This window comes from Protopterus annectens, chromosome 10.part0 (genome assembly GCF_019279795.1).
Source record: "Protopterus annectens isolate FY-2018-M chromosome 10.part0, PAN1.0, whole genome shotgun sequence".
Classification (NCBI taxonomy): domain Eukaryota; kingdom Metazoa; phylum Chordata; order Ceratodontiformes; family Protopteridae; genus Protopterus; species Protopterus annectens.
In genome coordinates this window covers 672,283,045-672,304,515 of record NC_056744.1, presented here as the reverse complement: position 1 = coordinate 672,304,515, position 21,471 = coordinate 672,283,045, and the positions used below count along the sequence as shown (strand labels likewise).

General features: G+C 38.8%; 1 protein-coding gene across 3 annotated transcripts in view; it reads left to right on the top strand.

The window, feature by feature from the left end:
* Positions 1-21,471, top strand: part of FYB2 (FYN binding protein 2) — a 1,416,888-nt gene that overhangs the window by 1,033,230 nt on the left and 362,187 nt on the right. For all 3 annotated transcript variants that reach the window (XM_044085512.1, XM_044085511.1, XM_044085513.1), the window contains one exon: positions 12,186-12,226. In XM_044085512.1, the coding sequence (XP_043941447.1) occupies positions 12,186-12,226 (41 nt within the window). The remainder of the gene's footprint in view (positions 1-12,185; positions 12,227-21,471) is intronic.

Genomic DNA, 21,471 nt, shown 5'->3' with positions numbered 1-21,471 from the left:
AGGTGCAGGCCATCTCTGGCAAAGCAACATGGTCTGTCGATCATGTCACCCCAGGCAGATAGATAACTGGATTCCCTTAGAATGACACCAGAAGCTTAGCCAATTGTTAAAGTCAGTTATTTTGTCCTTGTACTGTGGTATCATTCTGAGTGATGGCAGGATGCTACTCTGGGCTAGGGTCATACCTGCCTGGGCTACAAGATTGGAGAGCTCCTCCATGTCTCTCTTCATGTAGTCCAGGGAGGTATGTCTCAGGTCATTCACACCAGCATGGACAGTGACAGAGTCATATTTGTACTTGTTGTGGAGTGACCTGAGTGCGTGCATTATGTGGCGGATCCTGGCACCTGACAGGCAGCTGACAGTAACTTTTTCCTTGTTTAGCCTGGTGAGTGCAACATTAGTGTGCCTGACTATAGAGTCACCTATGACTAGAGTGTTGGGTACGTTATGCCTTATGGGCTGTAGTTGAGTGGCACACTGAGTATGTGGGCTATGTGTCATTTGGGTTGTGTTGGGGGGTGGAGATTGCTTGCATTTCTGCTTTGGAGGTCTCTGTTTGGGCAGATTTGTACTGAGAGCCTCCGTGAATGTAGGTGTGTGTTTTGTGCTTCTGTGTGTGTGTGTTTTGGTGGTGTAGGTTTTGAGGGAGTATGTGATGAGTGTGGTGCGGTGCAAGTGTTTACCTTCTCCTCTTGACTGTCTAGTCCAGTCTTCGGTGAAGAGAGCTTTGCTTCCAATTTGGCTATATAAGTGCATCTCTCTCTTGGGTCGTAGTGTTGGGTGGTAGGAGGAGAGGGTTGTCTGTGTACATGAGGCAATTGCTGCATTGTCCTGAGATACCCGGATTCGACCTTTAGACATACCTGAATAGGTGCTTATTTTTTAAGTACTAAATACTGTTTTCCTCTAGACAAGTGGGGAAAGTTGAGTGCTTTAGTAATTTGTAACTTATTTAGTGCTTGCAATGAGTTCTGAACAAGTGCTGAGCTCAAAGTAACAGATTTGAGTGCTAAAACTAAAAAGCTGGCTAGTTGCAAGGGAAAATTTGAAGAACAGACTTTATGGCGCCAGGAATACTTTAACCCCCAGTTAAGTGGGGGGGGGGGGGCTTAGGAGCTCACAAACAGTCCTGGACACAGCAAATCCGTATCTGGACAACACCTGCCACAGGAAATGGGGGAAGCAAGCTTAGAATTTTTTTTTCTTTTTTCAGTAAAAGTGGAAAAAGAGAAAGCTGGAACAGAAGTTGATTCAACGTTAAGAATCTGAGTGGGTTGGCCTTCACAAATGTTCTCTATTAGATTGAATGAACTAATGACACTAGACTGGGAGGAGTGTCACAGATCAAATATACAGTATGGGCAGGCAACTGCAAAGCCACCAAGTATAAGAACACACAACACTAAGGAGGGTGGATGGGAAAAATTACAGTTCCTAGCTGTAGCCACTAGATGAAAGTTTTAAAACAGATCAAGGAACAAGCAGACCCTAAAGAATGCTTTTAACTGTAAACAGACAATTATAGTAATGCACACAATTACAGTTTCTAGCTGTAGAACACAGAAACCTCAAAAATTCAAAAATGCCCCGAAAAGCTCAGATAGTGCACTCACAAACAGAAAATACAACTCTCAGTATGAAAAAGCAGTTTACAGTTAAGTAATTTAGTAAACATGCAATCAGATTAATGAAAGAGTATCTAGCAATGAAAAATACAGTTAAAACAGTACATAAATGCAGTGAAACAATAAAAAAAGCTTTATAACCGTGCAAAATGTACTAGATCAACTGTATAGCACAATTATAAGCGTTTCAGAAGTGCAATTCAGTGAAATAACACATCCTGCTCTTGGAATATTAAGGGATTTCCACTTAGTTTCAGTAATGCAATGCAATCCACAGCCTGAGCAATACAAGCACAACTTTTATAAGACACAGGGTTTATATACCAGTAAGAATGGAAGAGTTGGAAGATCAAATTACTACTCAGCCCCTGCTATTACCCAATCACTCGTACTACAGAAGGTCAGGAGGCCTTGTTACTCTCAATAATAATGAAGACAATCAGCAGAAAATGCCTGCCAGAAAGACAGGAAACTCAAACAAAACTACCAGCCTAGACAACAGGCCTCTATCAAGATTATGCCACCTGAGCAGAACACAGAAACCTCACTTTAAAAGCATAGAAAGAACACCCACAGAGAAAATCCAAGTCTCAGTATGAACAAGCAGTTTACAATTTAGTAATTAAATAAAAATGCAATTATAGTAATGCACACTATTACAGTTGCTAGCTGTAGCCACTAAATGAAAGTTTTAAAACAGATCAAGGAGCAAGCAGACTCTAGAAAATGCTTTTAACTGTAAACAGACAATTATAGTAATGCACATTATAGTAATGCACAATTATAGTAAGTTACAGTTCCTAGCTGTAGAATACAGAAACCTCAAAAAATCAAAAATGCACAGAAAAGCTCAGATAGAGCACTCACAAACAGAAAATACAACTCTCAGTATGAAAAAGCATCTGAATCCCCAGCTGGTATAATTTTTCTTTCCTCATAGCAAGGCATGCGAGTACATCATTGACCTGTTTAACAAAAAAACAAAAGAAAATCTTGTTCAAAAAAATGTAGCATAAGTTAACATGGTGCTAATTGCACTATGTTAAAAAAGATGCGTGTCATTTTGCTGCCATCTGAATAATTACCACACTTAATTTGTTGCATATTCTGGCTTGCTTGCCTATTTACACTCACCACATACATACATAAATACATACACACACTGGTTGAAGTACATATATGATGCTTTAGACTACATGTTGAATTTTCGTACATGATTGTACTTGTCACAAAAGGAGGTACTGCCAGCACAGCTAGCTAGAATTTTGTAAATAGTTATATGTCATTTGTATTTGTAATTTATTGAAGACGCTTGTGTTACAAATGTATTAGAACTGTATGTCATGTGTATATCAAACTGCTCTGTGGAGATGTTTGTCTTGAAAAGGTATTTGTAAAGTGTTGTGTAATGCATCCACAGTGTGCCCTACTGGAAGAAAACAGAAATGTACATGCACTATTGCAACTGTTTAAATGTATATATTTTAACAGTGGAAACTAGAATAAATTAGGTTAACCTCAGTCCAGCAAACTTTAGAAAAGTATCTGAAATTAAAATACTTTATAGGTTATGCCATAATGATTAATGCAGCTAGAGACAAAAAGTCTGTACTAGGAAGCTTTCTGTATTGTCTTAAGAGAGAACTAATTGCTACTTTGGAAGCATGAAGTAATGCAATTGTTTTACGACTTCCAGCATCTGCCAAAGAACTGAGCAAAAGCCCTTGTATGAGTAATTTTACTGGCATCAGTGGGGGTTTGGGCCTGGGAACTAGAAGTCAGATGACCAGAAATTATGTCATTCTGCAAGCTATCCCAGTAGTAATATTTTAGATATTATTTTGAGAAATCTTTCAGTGAGACAGGGCATTCTGCATTCTCTTTTGGACCTGACAACAAGAACCATTCACATTGTCTGCCTTGCTCTAATGAAGTAAGTTTCTATGGACTGGTGTAATTCTCTTCGATACAGTCAGGAATATAGTAAAGCTTAGTTTAGATGTGTTTCTTTACTTGTGTGAGCCTGTATTGCAATGTTAGTTTAAATATGTCATGTGGTTTTGAACTCTGATGTCACTTTGAATATATGTTTAGTATTGTCTTATCCTTTTATTATTAAATATAGTTAAACCTTTCATTGTGGCTGATCTGTGTAGAGATATTTAAGTTTTGAGAATACTTGCATATTTATTTGGTGACACTGTGTCGGACACTCCTGTCAACCTTGCTCTTGGTCAAACTACCATTTCTATTAGTATTAATGTTGCACAGAAAAGTTGGACACCATTTGTTAAGGGCCCCAAAGTGTCTGTTAAGGAGTGACTGGTGGCAGTGAAAACTACCTTATAGTTTGGGCAGAAGAGGGCATAGCTAGTAAATCTGTGCCAGCCTTTCCCGTGTGTGTGTGTGTGTGTGTGTGTGTGTGTGTGTGTGTGTGTGTGTGTGTGTATAAATCAGACCTCAGAGTGTATGGACAGGAACACAAAGCACTAGTTGGATAGAGAGGGTGCTGGAGGTCTTGGCTTGGTCACTCAGCTGAGATCTCAACTCTATAGCTGTGCCAGTGGGGAGTCTTACTGGAGATCTGGAGGAAGAAGGAGAAAACAGCCCCAGACAGATTGTGGTCTTTGTGTGCTCTTAAGGGAAATTGCACTTGATGCAGAGAGCTGTGTCTGGAAATACTGTGTGTGTACCAGTTATCCTCCCAGTGAATGTCCCCCCACATGTGGCAGTGGTAAGGATTGAGGCTCCTTGATTACTGTTCCAGTGGTGGATTATCACAGTACTTAATAATGTTATCTCTGTTTGTATTCCAACCAGGGCTGATCTGATTAAAGGCCACTTCCATTATTTAGTAGGATTCAGATCTTTTTTGATGGTAGCATTTAAATATCATACTCAGTGAATTGTTATCCTAGACTGTTTGTGTCTGTTACTCTACACCTTTCCAGAGAATGACTGCTATTCATGTAGATGTACCTGTGTATGTCTGGTGTCCTTGATGACACCAATTGTGTGTCTGGTATTGGTTTATTTAAGATATGTTTGCCTACTTTCTTAACTATTATTCAATCAGGCTTTGATGCTAGCTTAAAGGATGAAGCAGACTGCACTTTCCGTATCCATACTGTTATTCTATGTTGCCCTGGTCTTACTGAACAACCTCGCTGCCTGCCATACATTATAGGACTTTGTAGGTTTGGGGGTCTTCGTACATACTCCATGTGCTTTCAGGATTGCTGTCCAGGCTTGTTTTTCTGTGACCGATTATATTTATTTATCCATATAGAGATGTTTGTTTACTGGTTTATTACACTGTTCAGCGATTACCAGTTGCAGACAGAGCTTGGGTGAAAACAAACAGATTTATAGATAATTGATTGCAAACAGTATTCTAGTAAAACATCAAATAAATCTGTAATAGAAAATTATTAGAGTTATTCAAGTCAAAGATCCATCGTGATGTAAGCAACACATTATATGCAATATGTACACGTATGGACTTGAGCCTGAAGAGACAACATGGTTAAGAGGAGAATGAGCTTGAGTTAGAGCAAGATGTTAGTGGTAAGGAGGTGTGGTCCACAGCATAACATCTGCATTAAAACTCAATACGGAGATAAAATCTGAACTGTGTTTGGTATTCAGAGTATGAAGGTAGGCCCTTTAGGTATTTTACTTTCACTCTGATAATTTGATAATAGAGTATGTAGACTGATGGACATTTTTCAGCAACATCCCATGCACAATAAATAATAGTGCATTGCAAAACATGACAGGTATGAAATAAAATAAGGACAATACATTAAACCATATATGCAGTACGTACAATTAGGATTGGTCGATACCAGCAGTTCATAGGTTTTTTGTACATAGACATGACTTCTGCTGCATGAGGTGCAGTTCTGCCCATCCTTACCCAAGCAAGAGCACTTAGAGTCTTGTAAAGTTCTCTTTCTCCTGTGAAGGTTTAGTAACGGAGCCTAATGAGAGAGCTAAGATTTCTACTTTTCTATCCTTTAATGCACAGTTATGTTGTTTAATTTGTAATTGGGGGGGCAGTGACCTGTGTTTAATAATTTGTAGCTCTGTGACTTCAGAAGTAAGGTTACTGTTTCCTTATTAGGTAGAAAACTAAAATGGTCCTGGAGCTGGCAGTGATGAGCTTGTGGTTCGGCAAGTAATATCAATCTGTAAATGTTGTTTATAGTAGTTATTTTGTATGAAGGTAGGGATTCCAAGAGCTGTGGCCCAAGAATTGAGAAAGACTGGTAGAGTAGTTTGGCTTTTGGGTTTTGTAGGTTTGGTGTTGTTTGGGAGACTCCATGAGGCTGTAGGGGCTGTTTTTTGTGCAGAATTTTGCTGGAGAAGGCATGATGGAGTCATACTGCAGGAGTTTGAAGAGAAATGATCCTAACAGAAGATCATCTGTTTTATGGTCAGCAAGTTAGGGTTGTAGACAGTGATGCAGTGATGCTCATCACAGGCGAAATCTCTGATAAAACAATATAGTTTGTTTATGACAGATTGCAGAGTGCATGAGTTTTTATTGGATGCTTCGGCTGTGCAAGCAGTCCCCAGGTTACAGACACCCGACATGCGGAGAATCCATATATAAGAACAGGTTGCTGCAATGTCAGAAATAATGTAAAGATAAATAAAAATCTTTAAAATTTCCCAAATATTACCTTAAAAGTGAAGAATTTTGTTGGATTTCCCTTTTCCCCGTCTTCCCACTCTTGAAGCTGCTTGCACATCTTGTTAGAGCAGCTACTTCCACCCTCACAGAGAACAAGTGATCCAATTGGTTAAGAGATCACTGTGTTGGTGATGTGATTGGGCAAGATTGGTGGCTTGTACAGTACACAGTATTGAAGCAGTTACTGTACTGTACAGTAGAATAGGCAAATGACATTGTGGCTCACTAGGTTCTAGGTGACAGAAGGAGGTCTGCAGAGGTCTGAAAGTTCATGACAGAGTGGAAAACATTTGTGGGTGATGCCTGCAGTACAGAGATGTGAAGTGAAGCTTAAAAAGAGTAAGTTTAACTTTTTTTTTTTTTTTGGTATAGAACGTTCTACTGTATTGCAGTACAGTACAGTAGAGAGTGCCATGAAAATGTTTTGACTTGCATACAAATTGGACTTAAGGACAGAATAAAAAACGGATCTCGTCCTTAACTTGGAGACTGCATGTAATGCATAGTCTGTGTGTGAGTAGTGCTAGAAAAACTGCTTTGTCTATTGCTGCCGTAGCTGGAGCAGTAAGATATGGAAGATTTTTCTGCCCCAGAAGAGCAAAATGTCATTTTTTTCCCTTTTCTTATGTAGAGTTAAAAATTGAGGGACTGGTTTCCCTAGATCATAAATATTTGAAAGAGGAGGTTGTTTTTGTTGAAATCTTGTAAATGTCTTTGATGATGATAGAATGTATAGTTTGTCAGTCTGTGAAGTGTGCCAAAAAGCATAGTTTTAGTTTTTGGAGATTTAGTAGTAGCTTTATTTGATTAGCCATATGTTAGCAGGGGTCTGCAACCTTCACCATCAAAAGAGACATTTTTGGCCCCTTTCCCACCAAATAAAATTCATCGGGAGCCACAAAACCTGTTTGACCGCTAAAATGAAGATAACACAGCGTATAAAGTTTTATATATAGCTATTATACTAAATATAAAAGGAATTTTTTAAGAGCAATATTTAAAATCTGTCCCTATTTTTGTTCCTTTGTTCCCCTTTATTTGTGGCTCAGTCCAGACGTCTTGTGGTAAGACTTTGAGAGGTATGAGAGATATGGAAAGCTTTCAGGAGATGCTGCTGATGCCAGAGGATCGTTTGATTGCTCTCATTGTGTATGGAATGCATGGCAACAGAAACCATGTTTTTCTAGCAAGTTTCTAAGAGCAATATTTAAAGTCCATCACTCGATCACTCTGAGTGTGTGTGTGTGTGTGTTGGAGTGACCAATATTTTTCAAAGCTATAGAGAGCCACCGCAGAGGAATGGAAGAACAGCATGTGGCTCCAGAGCCGCAGGTTGCAGACCCCACTGTTAGGGAATTGAGAAGGGCTGGATCTCAGCATTACAATATTGTGCTCATAAAGTATCAGGTGTTTATGTGGAAGGTCATAATAGCAGTCCTGTTAATGAAGACAGAGAGAGAGACATGGATCAAATGTAGTGCCTTGTGGGTCGTCTTTCAAAAGAGGTGCTAACTCAGACATGGATGACTTCGACGCTAAAGAGCCTCTTCTCTAAGAGGTCTGTAAACCAAGCAGAAGCATTTGTGCCAATGCCCATTTTATGTCCTTGAGGAGAAAGGCCTTAATGAGTCAATGAAGAGAGACCCAGAGAGATGCTTTTCTCATAGGTTGGTACTAGGCTATCAGCCCTACGGCCTATACAAGCCTAGCCATAACAATTCCCTGGCTATTTCTTCCCACAGTATTTACTTCCCTGGACCCCTGTCTAGCAGGGTGACTGACGTGATCCCTGGGGTGAATTTCCTTTCTCCCATACAATCGTCAAGGTTCCTTTTGAAGAGGGCCAAAGAGGCACTCTGCTTGACATGTATGGGCAATCTATTCCAGAGTCTGGGGAGTCTCTGGGTCAGGAACCTATCCCTCCAGCATGTTTTGTTTATTGTGATGGCAAGGTTTAGATCCCTGGAGCATGTGGCTCTGAGTAATTGGGATTTCTTTAAGTGTAGCATGTCCAACAGCTCTGGGTTTGACATGACCTTGTATGTTAAGCAGAGATCGCCTCTGAGTAGACGATATGCCACAGAGTATAGCTGGAGTTTTTTAAGGCAGTCAGCGTAGGGCATCTGCTTTAGGCCTGTGATTCTTTTAGTGAGGTATTTCTGCGGCCTTTCCAGTTGTTGCAGATGTCTTGAGAGGTACATACCAAACAGGGGCATTGTATTCTATAATGGGTCTAATGAGGGATGAGTACAGTGGGACAATGACCTCATTTTTTCTGGATGAAAAGCCCTTAGTGATGAGGTGTGCCACATAGAAGGATTTCCTGACCTTTGTGGTGATGTGGTTATCGAAGGTGAGACCACTGTCTACCTGTGTCTCTAAGTCTCTTATCACACTTTCAGTGTTTAGTGTACTGCCACCTATATGGTAATTCACAGATACATGTTTTTTCCCAAAGGGGTAACTTTACATTTCTTGGTATTGAGCTTGAGCCCATGGCTCTGGCACCAAGCATCTGTTTCTGTAAGGCTCTTTTGTAGAGTATCCACATCATTTGGGGATTCAGTAATGGCTCCCAGTTTGCAGTCATCTGCGAACTTTGTTAGTCAGAGTCCCTTAGTGTTGGCCTGTACTTCAGAGAAGTAGATGCCAAACAAGAGTGGTCCCAGGACTGAACCCTGAGGTACTCCACTTGTCACTTGTCTGGAGCTGGATTTGGAGTCGGCTACATTTGCAGTGTGGGTTTAGCAGCCCATTGGGTGATGTAGGGATTAATGCCCAGCTTAGTAAGTTTATCTATGATTCCAGAGTGGGGGATGGTGTCAAAGGCCTTGGCAATGTCTAGTTAGGCTGTGTGGACCACCTTACCCTTGTCCATGGCTCTGGAGACTGATTTGAAGAAGTCAGTTAGGTTCAGGAGACAAGATCGGCCCTTCACAAACCCAAACTGGGTGGGGTCCAGTGTTTGAAGGTTGCCAATGTCTTTGTTTATAAGTTCCATGATAATACGCTCCATGGCCTTGCAGATAAGGCTTGTCAGACTGATGGGACAGTAGTTTCCTGGATCCAAAGTGGATCCCTTCCCTTGTGGTGTGGGAGAACTGTAGCTCTGTTCCACTCAGTGGGCATGAAACCTGAGGTGAGGCTATGATTAAACATGACACTTGGGTGAGGTGCCAGTTCATATTGTAGTTCATGTAGTACACAGCCCGGGATGTCATCTGGTCCCATGGATGCTGTATTCTTAGCTTTGGAGAGTGCATTTTTTACCTGTGTGGCCGTTATTACCAGAATTTGGCAATCTTCCGGTATTGAGATGGGCCATTTAGGGAATGAGAGGGGGGTGAAGTTGGCACTGAATCGATCTACCAGGATATTGGCAATATCCTTGGGATCAGTATATTTAATGCCATTCTGTTTTAGCACAGAGCAGATCTGAGCATTGCCATTTAAATTCATGACATAGTTATAGAATTCCTTCTGGTTGTCTTTGGAATCTTTGGCAATTTTATTTTCGTAACTAACTTTGGAGGATTTTATGAGGGATCTCAGTTTCTTATTGAGGCTGGTAAGGGAGTTTTTTGCATCCTGGGATTTTCCTCTTTTCTGCAACAGTTTCTTCCTTTTGTTGTAAAGATTGTTTATGGCAGGGGACCACCAGATTGGCTTCCTTTTTTTGGATGAGAGCATCTTGGTTCTATTTGTGATAGCACGATTCATGCATGAGTGGATGTGCTCGTACAGTGCCTTAGTGTAGGATTCAGCAGTTGAATTTTCAGTTCCCGTCTGCATGGGTGTCATGAAGTTTGTCACTTCTGACTTGAGTAGCATGAAATTGGCTTTGGAGAAGTTTTTTTATGGAGGTTTCCTTACTGGGGGGTGGGGGTGGGGATGTGTATGTTAAGGGTGATTAGCTTATGGTCAGACCTGACTAACAAGGGGGTGACCATAGGTGTGGAGCATCGATTTCCCATGTTGGTAATGACCAGGTCTAGGATATTGGAGCCCCTGGTGGGGCTATGGATTAGTTGATCCAGGGCGTTGGAATTTATGAATTCCAAGAACCGTTGGGCAAAGGTGTTGGTACATGAGTAGTTTTCCCAGTTAATGGCAGGGTAGTTAAAATCACCCAGCATTAGGGTGTTTGGTTCTATCTTAATATTTTCCTGTATGTTCTCTATATTTAAGTCTTCCACATTTCTGTTCATTTTGTGAAAATTAAATTATCGTTATCACTAACTTTTAGTTATGGCTTATTGTGTTAAAACATATCTGCAGAATTTCAGCAGTTAGATTGCAAGACTTCTGACATGGCTTACCATGTACTGTTAGTCCATACTGTATTAATTTCCACTGTAATAAGAACCTACATAAGCAACTTCCTCATGTCCCCGGATATCACATGCTTTAGACTGCATATGTAAGTCATAGACTTACATATGTACTCTAAAGCATGTGATATCAGGGGACATGCTTTAGAGTATATGTTTAAGTCATAGACTTTCATACTTGTGTCAAACAGATTGAATGTGTTCAGCCTTTAAGAAAACTGCTTAGAGAGAGCTGCTACTTTACTCACACAGGGAATTTCCTGCTATTGTTTGAAACTGTTTGCTTAGCTTCTTGGCAAACACTTTTGTTTCTCCTAAAAACAAAGTTTCATTTTTAACTTAAGCTCTCCTTCGCAGGATTTATTTTTCATTATTGTTTTTGCTCAATATTGCATAATATTTATGTTGCTTTATATTTTACATATATAGAATCTACACGCTTTACACCAGACTTTGAAATGTGCTTATTTCTTGTACTGTTGTAGAAGTGTACACAAAAGCACACACATGCTTTGTATCATGTAATTAACATTTTGTAGGTCAGACTGACAAACTGAGCAGTTAAGTGACATACAGTGCTGTACTGTTCTAATTTAACTTATGCAGCGGTCTGTGAAGTGAACAAAAATATTCATATTCTGCACGTTATTGCTCTTTCTTGCTGTTTGTCAAAATGCAGTTAATCATACCTTTTCTCCATCAGTACATTCTAGAATTAGACCTGGTTAAATTGTTTTGTATCAACAAAATACCATTCCACCCACTTAAGACTGCAATAAATCCACTTCTGAGCCTTTTTATTGTCAATTTTCTCTCTGCTTTTACTGGGACAGCTTCCATATATATGCTTTTGATAGCTTTCCACAGGTCATCTTTTTTAAGTGCTCCAAAACTGTGTGCGCCTTCTAATTAAGTTGTGCATGGAACTGTAATCTTCTCCAAAGGTTTGCATCAGCATTGTTTAATTTACTGTACTGTTTAAAAAAGTAAATAAATAGTGCACAAAATTTTGTAGAACATTGTTATTGCCTGAGGGCTAGTTCACACAGCAGTATACACTTGTGCAATCACTTCCACAAAAAAGACGCATACATGTGTCTACTTAGTTTCCTAAAGGCAAGGATGCATCCATTATATCATTTGCTATATACATTTTATGCTTCTGCCTTGATCAGAGGTTTGCCCTTTGTAATCAGTGCTGAATTAACATACAGCAGTTTCTTTCACTGGACATTAAGTTGCATTTGTGTAACTAACATGGGTGCTAACCTGATGCTACTTCCATTTTCAGACATTGTCCTTGCTGTTTTTTTCTGTTTTAATTTATTGTGTGGATAATAATTAATGACATCTGATAGTCGATTTCACTGCTACATTATTGTGGCATATAGATGACTTAAATAATTAATGCTTGCTTACTGCTGGCATCGACAGGCTGCTTTAAATATAAGAAATGTTTTATAGGAAAGTTTGTATCAACATCGACTGACATCTGACCATGTTTTTTTTTTTTCCTTGTATTTTTAGAAATATTTCTGATTCTGTGTCTTATTCTGCATCTTATGCTGGTAAGTTGAAATTTTAATAGTCCACTTTTATACTTGTATACATTTTACAAAATCTTATTTTTTTTTTATGCATCATGCTTAAATGTATGATATAACTTCAGAATATCAGGTGTTTACGTGATAGGAAGTTTTTAATAGTTTATCTAAGTTCTGGCAGTTTAATTTGTTGACTCTGAACTGTAGCAGGCTGCAGTATTTTTTTACCACTGTGTACAGAATATTATTTTTTCACAGCTGCTTTAATTTACAGTAGTAATCTTGGCTGAGAACCACACTTATTGTGTGTGTTGATGCACTTAGTTGGAGAGGTGCTGTCATAGCAGGTTAGAGTGTTGAATTAACCATTAGCTACACTTTTATGCACACTTTGTTAATTTAAAGTGGTGCAACAGGTAGCATACACCTTTAGTGCAGAAGGCTATGGGTTCTGTTCCCACACCAGTTAGATGATTGCTGACACTGCAGCGCAGTATAGGGAAGATGCTGTACTCCTCTCTTGAGTGTGTCATCATTTGGGTGAGACGTTAAACTAAAATCCTATACGCTTGATATGGTGATAGCTCAATTGAATGTAATAAAGTCCCAAAGAGTAGGGGGAAGTTCAGCAATGCCCTGGTCAAACTTCCCCTAGTAGTATAAATACCACCTCTGGTCTCCCCTGAAAAGAAAAGAGGCTACTAGGATGAACAAATAAAAGTGAAGAAAAAAATGTGCCTCAGAGATTTTGTCTGTTAAAATATTACATATGTAGAGATAATGATTAGAAGCTGGTATACAAACAAAAAAATAAGGGTCTGATAAAGCTGCCATGATTCCAGAGTCTAAAGAGGCAGACAGGAATATTTTGTTTGGTGGGCAAGCCCCCTGCACTCCTATATGGTGACATTTCTTCCTAATGCATTCTGACTCTAAATTTACAGTGGAGGGGATTACATAGTTACTGTGTGAAAAACACAGGCTTTCTCCTAGTCCAAGGTAATGTAGAGCTAGAAAAAATTAAACAGTAGATAGCACTGTCAGGGGCTTGATTCTTGTCCATCAATAAATGAAAGAATAAATGTATTTATTTATTTATTTTTGATCAGATGCATATTCTGCTAATACTGTTTTGTTTTGGGCATGCTTCAAGACTTCATGTCTTGGTCAGATTTAGTAGACAAGGATATATTACACATTCACAAAATATGGTTAATCCAGCTCCCTGTACATTATTTACTCATGCAGGACAAGCTGTAATTGGCTGTATACATGACAGTCTGTCCAGAGCTGATCATGGTCAAATGGGGTCCTGGGCAGGGCTGTGGATCAGGATCCCTGCCCCCCCAGTGTCTCCATCCAGCAGCCATTCCAGTGTCCCATTACTTGCCCCCTCTCTCTCTCTCTCTCTCCGTTGACCAAAAAACACTCTTCAATCTTGTCAGTGTATGTACTATTTTTTTCTACCACCAACACTGATAGAGACTGTATTGTTTTGTTTAATAAATGGCTCAGTGAAAACAGACTTAGCATGAGCAACAGCAAACGGCTTTACCTTTGAAAAATCACATTCTTTGAAACTGCATTGAACTCAGATTCATAGAAAATGCATTTGGCCAGTGACGGATTGCGTACCTTTGAGCTTTTTTCAAACCATGGGCTTCCTGCACACATTTTTAGGATCAAGCATAAATGCAAGTGTACTTTGATTCACTTTCCTGACTGTATTAAATTATATTATTTGTTTAATACAGCACCACTTGTTAGAGTGAGTTTTAAATTTGCAGTTTTTGACATTTTTCCAGTAAGCAGTGAAACAAAACATATGAACCAATGATGAGAAGGTTTCCCATTTCATAATATTTCAACTGTAAAAGGCCACCCAAAATGCTGTCATTATAATCCACCAATAACAGTAATAAGCACAATCTCTGCTAAAGTAAAAGTCATCTGAATAATTCCACATTAAAGAGATCTGTAACTAATGAAGAGGTTGCTGGTGCTTCATCTGCAAATGCAGTGCATGTTCGCTTTGAGGAATAAATTGCCTATGTTACATAACAAAAGTAAGTAAATAATTAATTGGTGTGCTAATGATATGCAAAAGGGAATGGCTGGCAAACCAACACCAGGTTCACAGTTAATAGGCATCTGATCCAAAAGAAGACACACTCAGGAGTGCAGCACTGCCTCCCCACCTTATGCCACACAGTAGTGTCAGCAATTGAGCTACCTGATGTGGGAAGAGAACCCACAACCTTCTGCTCCAAAGACAAATATACTACCTGTTACACACCACTGACACTTCTTCTTTCGGCTTTTCTCAGTTAGGGGTGGCCACAGCGGAACTCCAGTCCACTAATGATTGGCGGTAGATTTTTAGGGTGCTGAGGTGCCAGCCTGATGCCCAACCTTCAACGAAGGCATGCCCATTCATGCATGTCTTTCGAACGGCACTCCACAGTGGGGAGGACATGCAGACTCCACACAGAAGGCGCTAAACAGCACAATTATGAGACTGTATGGCTGACATTGACAGACTATAATCCTCAGAGTTTTACAAAAAACAACAACAACAAATAATCTAAAGGAGACCTGGCAGTTGGTGTGGAGGTTTAAGGTACTTCTTTCCTAATAGTCAAGTTTCAGGGTTTGACTCTGAGTATAAAGTCACTTGACTAGACACCTCCCTAACTTGAGCATTTTATAAACATACACACACACACACACACACACACACACACACACACACACACACACACACACACACGCACAGTTAGCTGATATTGGTGCACTCACTGTTTCATGTGCTCCATAGGCAACCCTGCATACATCGTTTCAGCTACTCTTGTCGTGGGCATCTCTTTACTCATGGTCTCAGCTGCTGTACGTAGGCATCTCTGTACTCACTGTTTCAGTTGCTCTCTGTAGGCATCTCTGTTTGTTAGAGAATTGGTTTTACATAATGAATAGGTCTTTAAAATTGCAGGAATATTTAGATTTAAAGTAGATTAGGATGTTTGTTCTACCGCTGAGGTTTCTGTGTCTTGATGCTTTCCCACGAGGTCCTAAAGCCCTCCTGTGTTTAGGGAAGTCTTGTGACTTTGTTTTATTTACAGTAGCATACCTCTCAACTGTCCCTGATTTTGACTCAAATTTTAACTCTGTCCCTCTTAATCCCTCCTAAAACTAGTGACTTTTGAAGGAAAGGTGGTGAATTACACAATGAATAATGACAATAATTAAGAATTATAAACTTCTTTTACTTCAGAAAATGTGTATTAATTCATATGCTCTGATTCTGTCACTGTTTCAAGTTAATAGCACTAATATTTTAAGTGTCCCTGATTGTCCCTGATTTTTTCTTGACTTGTCCCTGATTCTGTTGAAATTTGTCCCCAATTGGTTGAGAGGTCTGTACAATAGACTTTATTTTTAATGGCTCCTACAACATCAGCAGAGGCTCTAGGCAGCCGTCTAGGTCACCTAGTGCTGGATCTAGCTCTGACACTGTCTGTGTTGTTAAATTATACAGCGTTTTTTCCTCATAGCATGCATATTATGTAAGAACATTGTTTAAACATGAACGCAGTTAGCTTGATTTACTTTGCAGTCAGTGTGCTGCTTCAAAACCCTATTTTTTTTTTTTTTTTGTGAAGCAGTGCTGAGCAGGGCAATTTGTATACAAGGTGAGCTGAAAGAACACATATGGGTGATCCAGTCTGGAGCACAGAGTTGATATTAGTGAGATTCTGAGCATCAGCAGGAAATATGCATCTTCTAAGTTATACACCAAATATTCAGCAAAATATAAGTCATCCATTACAATCTAATGCTCGCATTTCAGCAGCACTACTCCATCCAGACATAATCTTAAACATGTGCATAACCAGCGCCCATTTGTGTGGCTTATTAAAAGATTTTCACATTTTCCCCTTTCGAGTTTATTCATTGACACACATGGTTTTATATGTTCATTGCTGAAAAAGAAAACTAGCAGTTATCCTTGCAATAATATTTTAACTACAAGTTTTTATTATTTTCAACACAGAGAATGTCTTAAATTCTGTCATTCTCATTTACTGTCTTGTGTATACTACACTGGTTTACTATTTATTCTGATCTTCCCTTTCCCGTGCTTCTTTTCTTCTTTTTTTTTCTTCCTTTCATACTCCAGTTAATTATGAAAAGTTCTCCGCATCAGTAATTTTTGGCAGAAGTTTTACGCCAGATGCCCTTCCTGACGCAACCCTCCCCATTTATCCAGGTTTGGGACTAGCACAAAGAAATGCACTGGCTTGTGCATCCCGAGTGTGTTGAGTAGATGGAAAGAGTATTTTGAGAGGCTGATGAATGAAGAGAATGAGAGAGAGAGAAGGTTTGATGATGTGGGGATAGTGAATCAGGAAGTGAAGCAGATTAGCAAGGAGGAAGTAAGGGCAGCTATGAAGAGGATGAAGAATGGAAAGGCTGTTGGCCCAGATGACATACCAATGGAAGCATGGAGGTGCTTAGGAGAAATGGCAGTGGAATTTCTAACTAGATTGTTTAATGAAATTTTGGAAAGTCAGAGGATGCCTGAGGAGTGGAGAAAAAGTGTTTTGGTACCTATCTTTAAGAAAAGAGTAGTAGAAGCTAGGTTAAGAAGGGAGGTAATGATTAGTGATCAGCAGTATGGTTTCATGCCAGGAAAGAGCACTACAGATGCAATGTTTGCTCTGAGAGTGTTATTGGAGAAATACAGAGAAGGTCAGAAGGAGTTGCATTGTGTCTTTGTAGACTTGGAGAAAGCATATGACAGGGTGCCTAGAGAAGAGTTGTGGTATTGTATGAGCACGTCGAGAGTAGCAGAGAAGTATGTAAGAGTGGTACAGGATATGTACGAGGGTAGTGTGACAGTGGTAAGGACTTCAGTGCGAGTGACAGATCCGTTTAAGGTGGAGGTGGGATTACATCAAGGATCAGCTCTGAGTCCTTTCTTATTTGCAGTGGTGATGGACAGGTTGACAGATGAGATCAGACAGGAGGCCCCCTGGACTATGATGTTTGCAGATGACATTGTGATCTGTAGTGAGAGTAGGAATCAGGTTGAGGAGACTCTGGAGAGGTGGAGATATGCTCTAGAGAGCAGAGGAATGAAGGTCAGCAGGGCTAAGACAGAATATATGTGTGTAAGTGAGAGGTTGGGTAGAGGAATGGTGAGGATGCAGGGAGTAGAGTTGGTAAAGGTGGACAAGTTTAAGTACTTGGGATCAACAGTTCAGAGTAATGGTGAATGTGGAAGAGAGGTGAAGAAGAGAGTACAGGCAGGGTGGAATGTGTGGAGAAGAATGTCAGGAGTGATTTGTGACAAACGGGTACCAGTAAGAGTGAAAGGAAAGGTCTACAAGAGGGTAGTGAGACCAGCTATGTTATATGGGTTGGAGACAGTGGCATTGACAAAAAGGCAGGAGTCAGAGCTGGATGTGGCAGAGTTAAAGATGTTAAGATTTGCACTCAGTGTGACTAGGATGGATAGGATGAGGAATCAGTATTAGAGGGTCAGCTCATGTTGGAAAGTTTGGAGACAAAGCAAGAGAGACGAGATTGCGTTGGTTTGGACATGTGCTGAGGAGGGTTTATGGGTATATTGGGAAAAAAATGCTAAGGATGGAGCTGCCAGGTAAGAGGAAGGCCTAAGATAAGGTTTATGGATGTGGTGAGAGAGGACATGCAGGTGGTTGGTGTGACAGAGCAAGATGCAGAGGATAGAAAGAAATGGAAAGAGATGATCTGCTGTGGCGACCCCTAATGGGAAAAGCCGAAAGAGGATGATGATGATCATACTCCAGTTAATATCCACCATTTCCTTCACTCTTTTTATGCCTTTGTCTAATTTCATATTCAGTCTCATCACTTATGTCCTTCTCTTATTCCTGTCTAAGCTGTATCATTTATACCCCCCCAGTGAACACACAACCATTATTGTTTCCTTCCCTGTACCTCACATTCTGCCTTTTGGATAAATTATTTTCAAAATTGGAAGGGTTGGGGCTTGAAACCATATATCAGCATGCCTACATTGAAAATAGATCTATAATCACCTGTAACATGATGCCCTATAACAGTATAATAGCTGTAAATTAAATTGTATGTGTATACATTATTTTCAAAATTGGAAGGGTTGGGGCTTGAAACCATATATCAGCATGCCTACATTGAAAATAGATCTATAATCACCTGTAACATGATGCCCTATAACAGTATAATAGCTATAAATTAAATTGTATGTGTATACATATATATATATATATACATATATATATATATATATATATATATATATATATATATATATATATATATATATATATATACATACATATACACATATATATATATATATATATATATATATACATACATATATATATACATATATATGTTTATATATATATATATATGTTTATATATATATATATATATATATATATATATATATACATACATATATATATATATATATATATATATATATATAGATAAAAACAAACTTCATCATTTTATAGAGTCATACACCAAACACTTATCGGTAAATTAGAACAACTAGGTATCGATGTAATCTTGATAAGATGGATAGCTGCATGGCTTCAAATAAGATATAGCAAGTTTCATACAGCAACTGTACAATTGAAATTGTAGGTTACAGTCAGGGTGTCCCACAGGGTTCTTTTCTAGGTCCATACTTGTTTAGATTGTATCTTTTAGATCTATCATTTTAATCCGACGTATTCTACATGTCTATATGCAGATGACTTAAACATGGGATAAACTGATTTCATGTGTTGCAGATAGAGCATGTCTGGAAAAGAACTGGACTACATTGACCATTTAGGCACATGAGAATAATTAGCTAATTAATACATCATAAACTAAGCATACAACATTTGGAAGATGTATAATGAAAAATGAATATTTAATACAGTACACACTGATTGAAATTGTAGATTAATTTAAGGACCTGAGTATGCTGGTAGATCCAGCTTTGAGTTTTTTCTAATCATATCAAACAATTGGATAATAATAGTTCTAGAGCTATAGTTATATGAAAGGATTTATAAAGTCTAGGAAGACAGAAATGATGAAGTCAACAACCATGAGTAAACTGGAAAGAATACAATTGAAATATACCAAGGGTGTCTGTGGATTTAAAAATGTAAGTTATTATGAAAGACTAAAATGTTTGAACTTGTACAGTGTTTCGTATTGATATTCAAGAGGAGACCTTTTTCAGGTATATAAGACATTTAGAGATAACGACCTTTGGGAATGTTTGGGGTTATTAAAAAGTAGTAGAGTATCATCAGACAACCTATGTAGAACATTATATAGGAGTGAGAGGTGTACTGATTGGTTCTCTGAAAGAGTAGCTGATGCATGGAATAGACGACTACCCCATTACATTAAAGCAAGCACTAGTTTACATATTTTAAAGAACATTCTGGACACTTATGGGAATAACTGTTTTGATATATTGACACGCTAGAAAGGCATTATTTACCCATGCATGAAATATTTGTATTTATGTATATCTTTCTGCATTACACAAATATTTCACATCACTTTTCCTCATGCAAGACTCTGGTGTCTGCTTCTCTTTGCTGTTGCATAGCTGATAACATTTTAGACCTACCTGTCGCACACCTTTATGATCATTTTGCACACACAGCAGCCGGGACCTGTGTATCTTCCTTTTATATATTTTCTTCCACATACCGGCAGCCTTATTCCACATGTTCTGTACACACTGACATGCCTGCCACACATGAAAGATATCTGACTACTTCTGACTTCCAACTCTGATGATTGTCCCTCTCCTATATCATGTTTTTAGACTAACTAGTATTCTGTAACACATTGGATGGATCCTCCTTTGCATGACAGAGGTCAGATCTGTCCATTTTAGTCATTGACAAACCTTGAATGCCTCTTCCCATGTATAGTCTCAATCCCACTTCTCTGCCTCTTTCATCAAATTGTTTCTAATATTCCACCTTGTATATCTGTTTACCTTGTCCATCCTTGTCTCTCTTGCTTTATCCCTTATTAGGAGGCTACCCATGGGTCATCCTTCTTGCCTCCATAAGTCCCTTCCATTCACCTCTTTTACTCCCTTTGTAGTAACTTTAAGAAGCATTTCAAAATGAGGGCACATGCATATAAATAGAGAGTATTTCAGGCAGCAGTGCCATTCTGAGAGAACAGCCAAAGTGTTAACATGTATGAATGCAGTAGTCATTCTCTTTATAAGTTTATCTAAGTTTAAGTTACTAAGCCTCAATCCTGATGTGTTTGTATATAATAAAGCTGCTTGAACCGAACCCACAACTGTTCGTCTGTTTTATTCTGACCAGACAAAAGACATGGTGTCAGAACTGGGATACAGAATGCAACTTCTTCAAGCCATGAGGTGCAGAGTTAATGGTGAAGGTACATTGAGCATGTTAGGTGATACAATGCTCAAACTATTAAAAAGGGCCAGAAACAAACTTCAGGTAACGAAAACTCACATTAATGATTTATTTTGTAAAGAAAACGATATGAAGCATTCACAAAGCACAAAACACATTATTAATCAAACGAAAGGCACAAACACATTATTGATTAAACTAAATATTCAAAACTGCTATATTTGATAGAATTATCAGACATACTTATGAGAGTGTCCAGAGTTTCTTCAGATTAGCATAATGAGCATGTTAAAAGTAAAACAAGTACAAGAAAAGTGTAACGAGTATGATAAGATGTCAGATGGGCATAACAATTACAATAAAATGGCAAAATAAGCATAAAAGAGCAAGGCGTCTGCATGTTTTTTAGTAAATGACCATGTTTTGACATGGGCTACTACTTTGCATTTGACCAAAGCTATTCAAAGTGTAACTAGAGTTGTTCGAAATTTTGCAGTGTGTGCTTTATTAGAGTACAGTTATTTTGAAGAGTTTACTATATGCAAAGTGCAGTTATTTTGCAAAGTTGCGACATAAATTTCTGGCATATGTGTGTTTGTGCTAGTACATAATTCCAAGGGTCTTTATTACTGTGGGTTGATATGACAAAGGCATTTCACAGACCCAGTCCACTTGTGTTTGATAATAATATTGCAGAGAATTGGAAAGTATTTGAGCAGGAATACGATATTTTCATACAAGCACCTTTGTCTAATAAAGACACACATATGAGGGCATTTATTTTGCTTAACTTAGCAAGGTCAGAGGCCATTAAAAGAG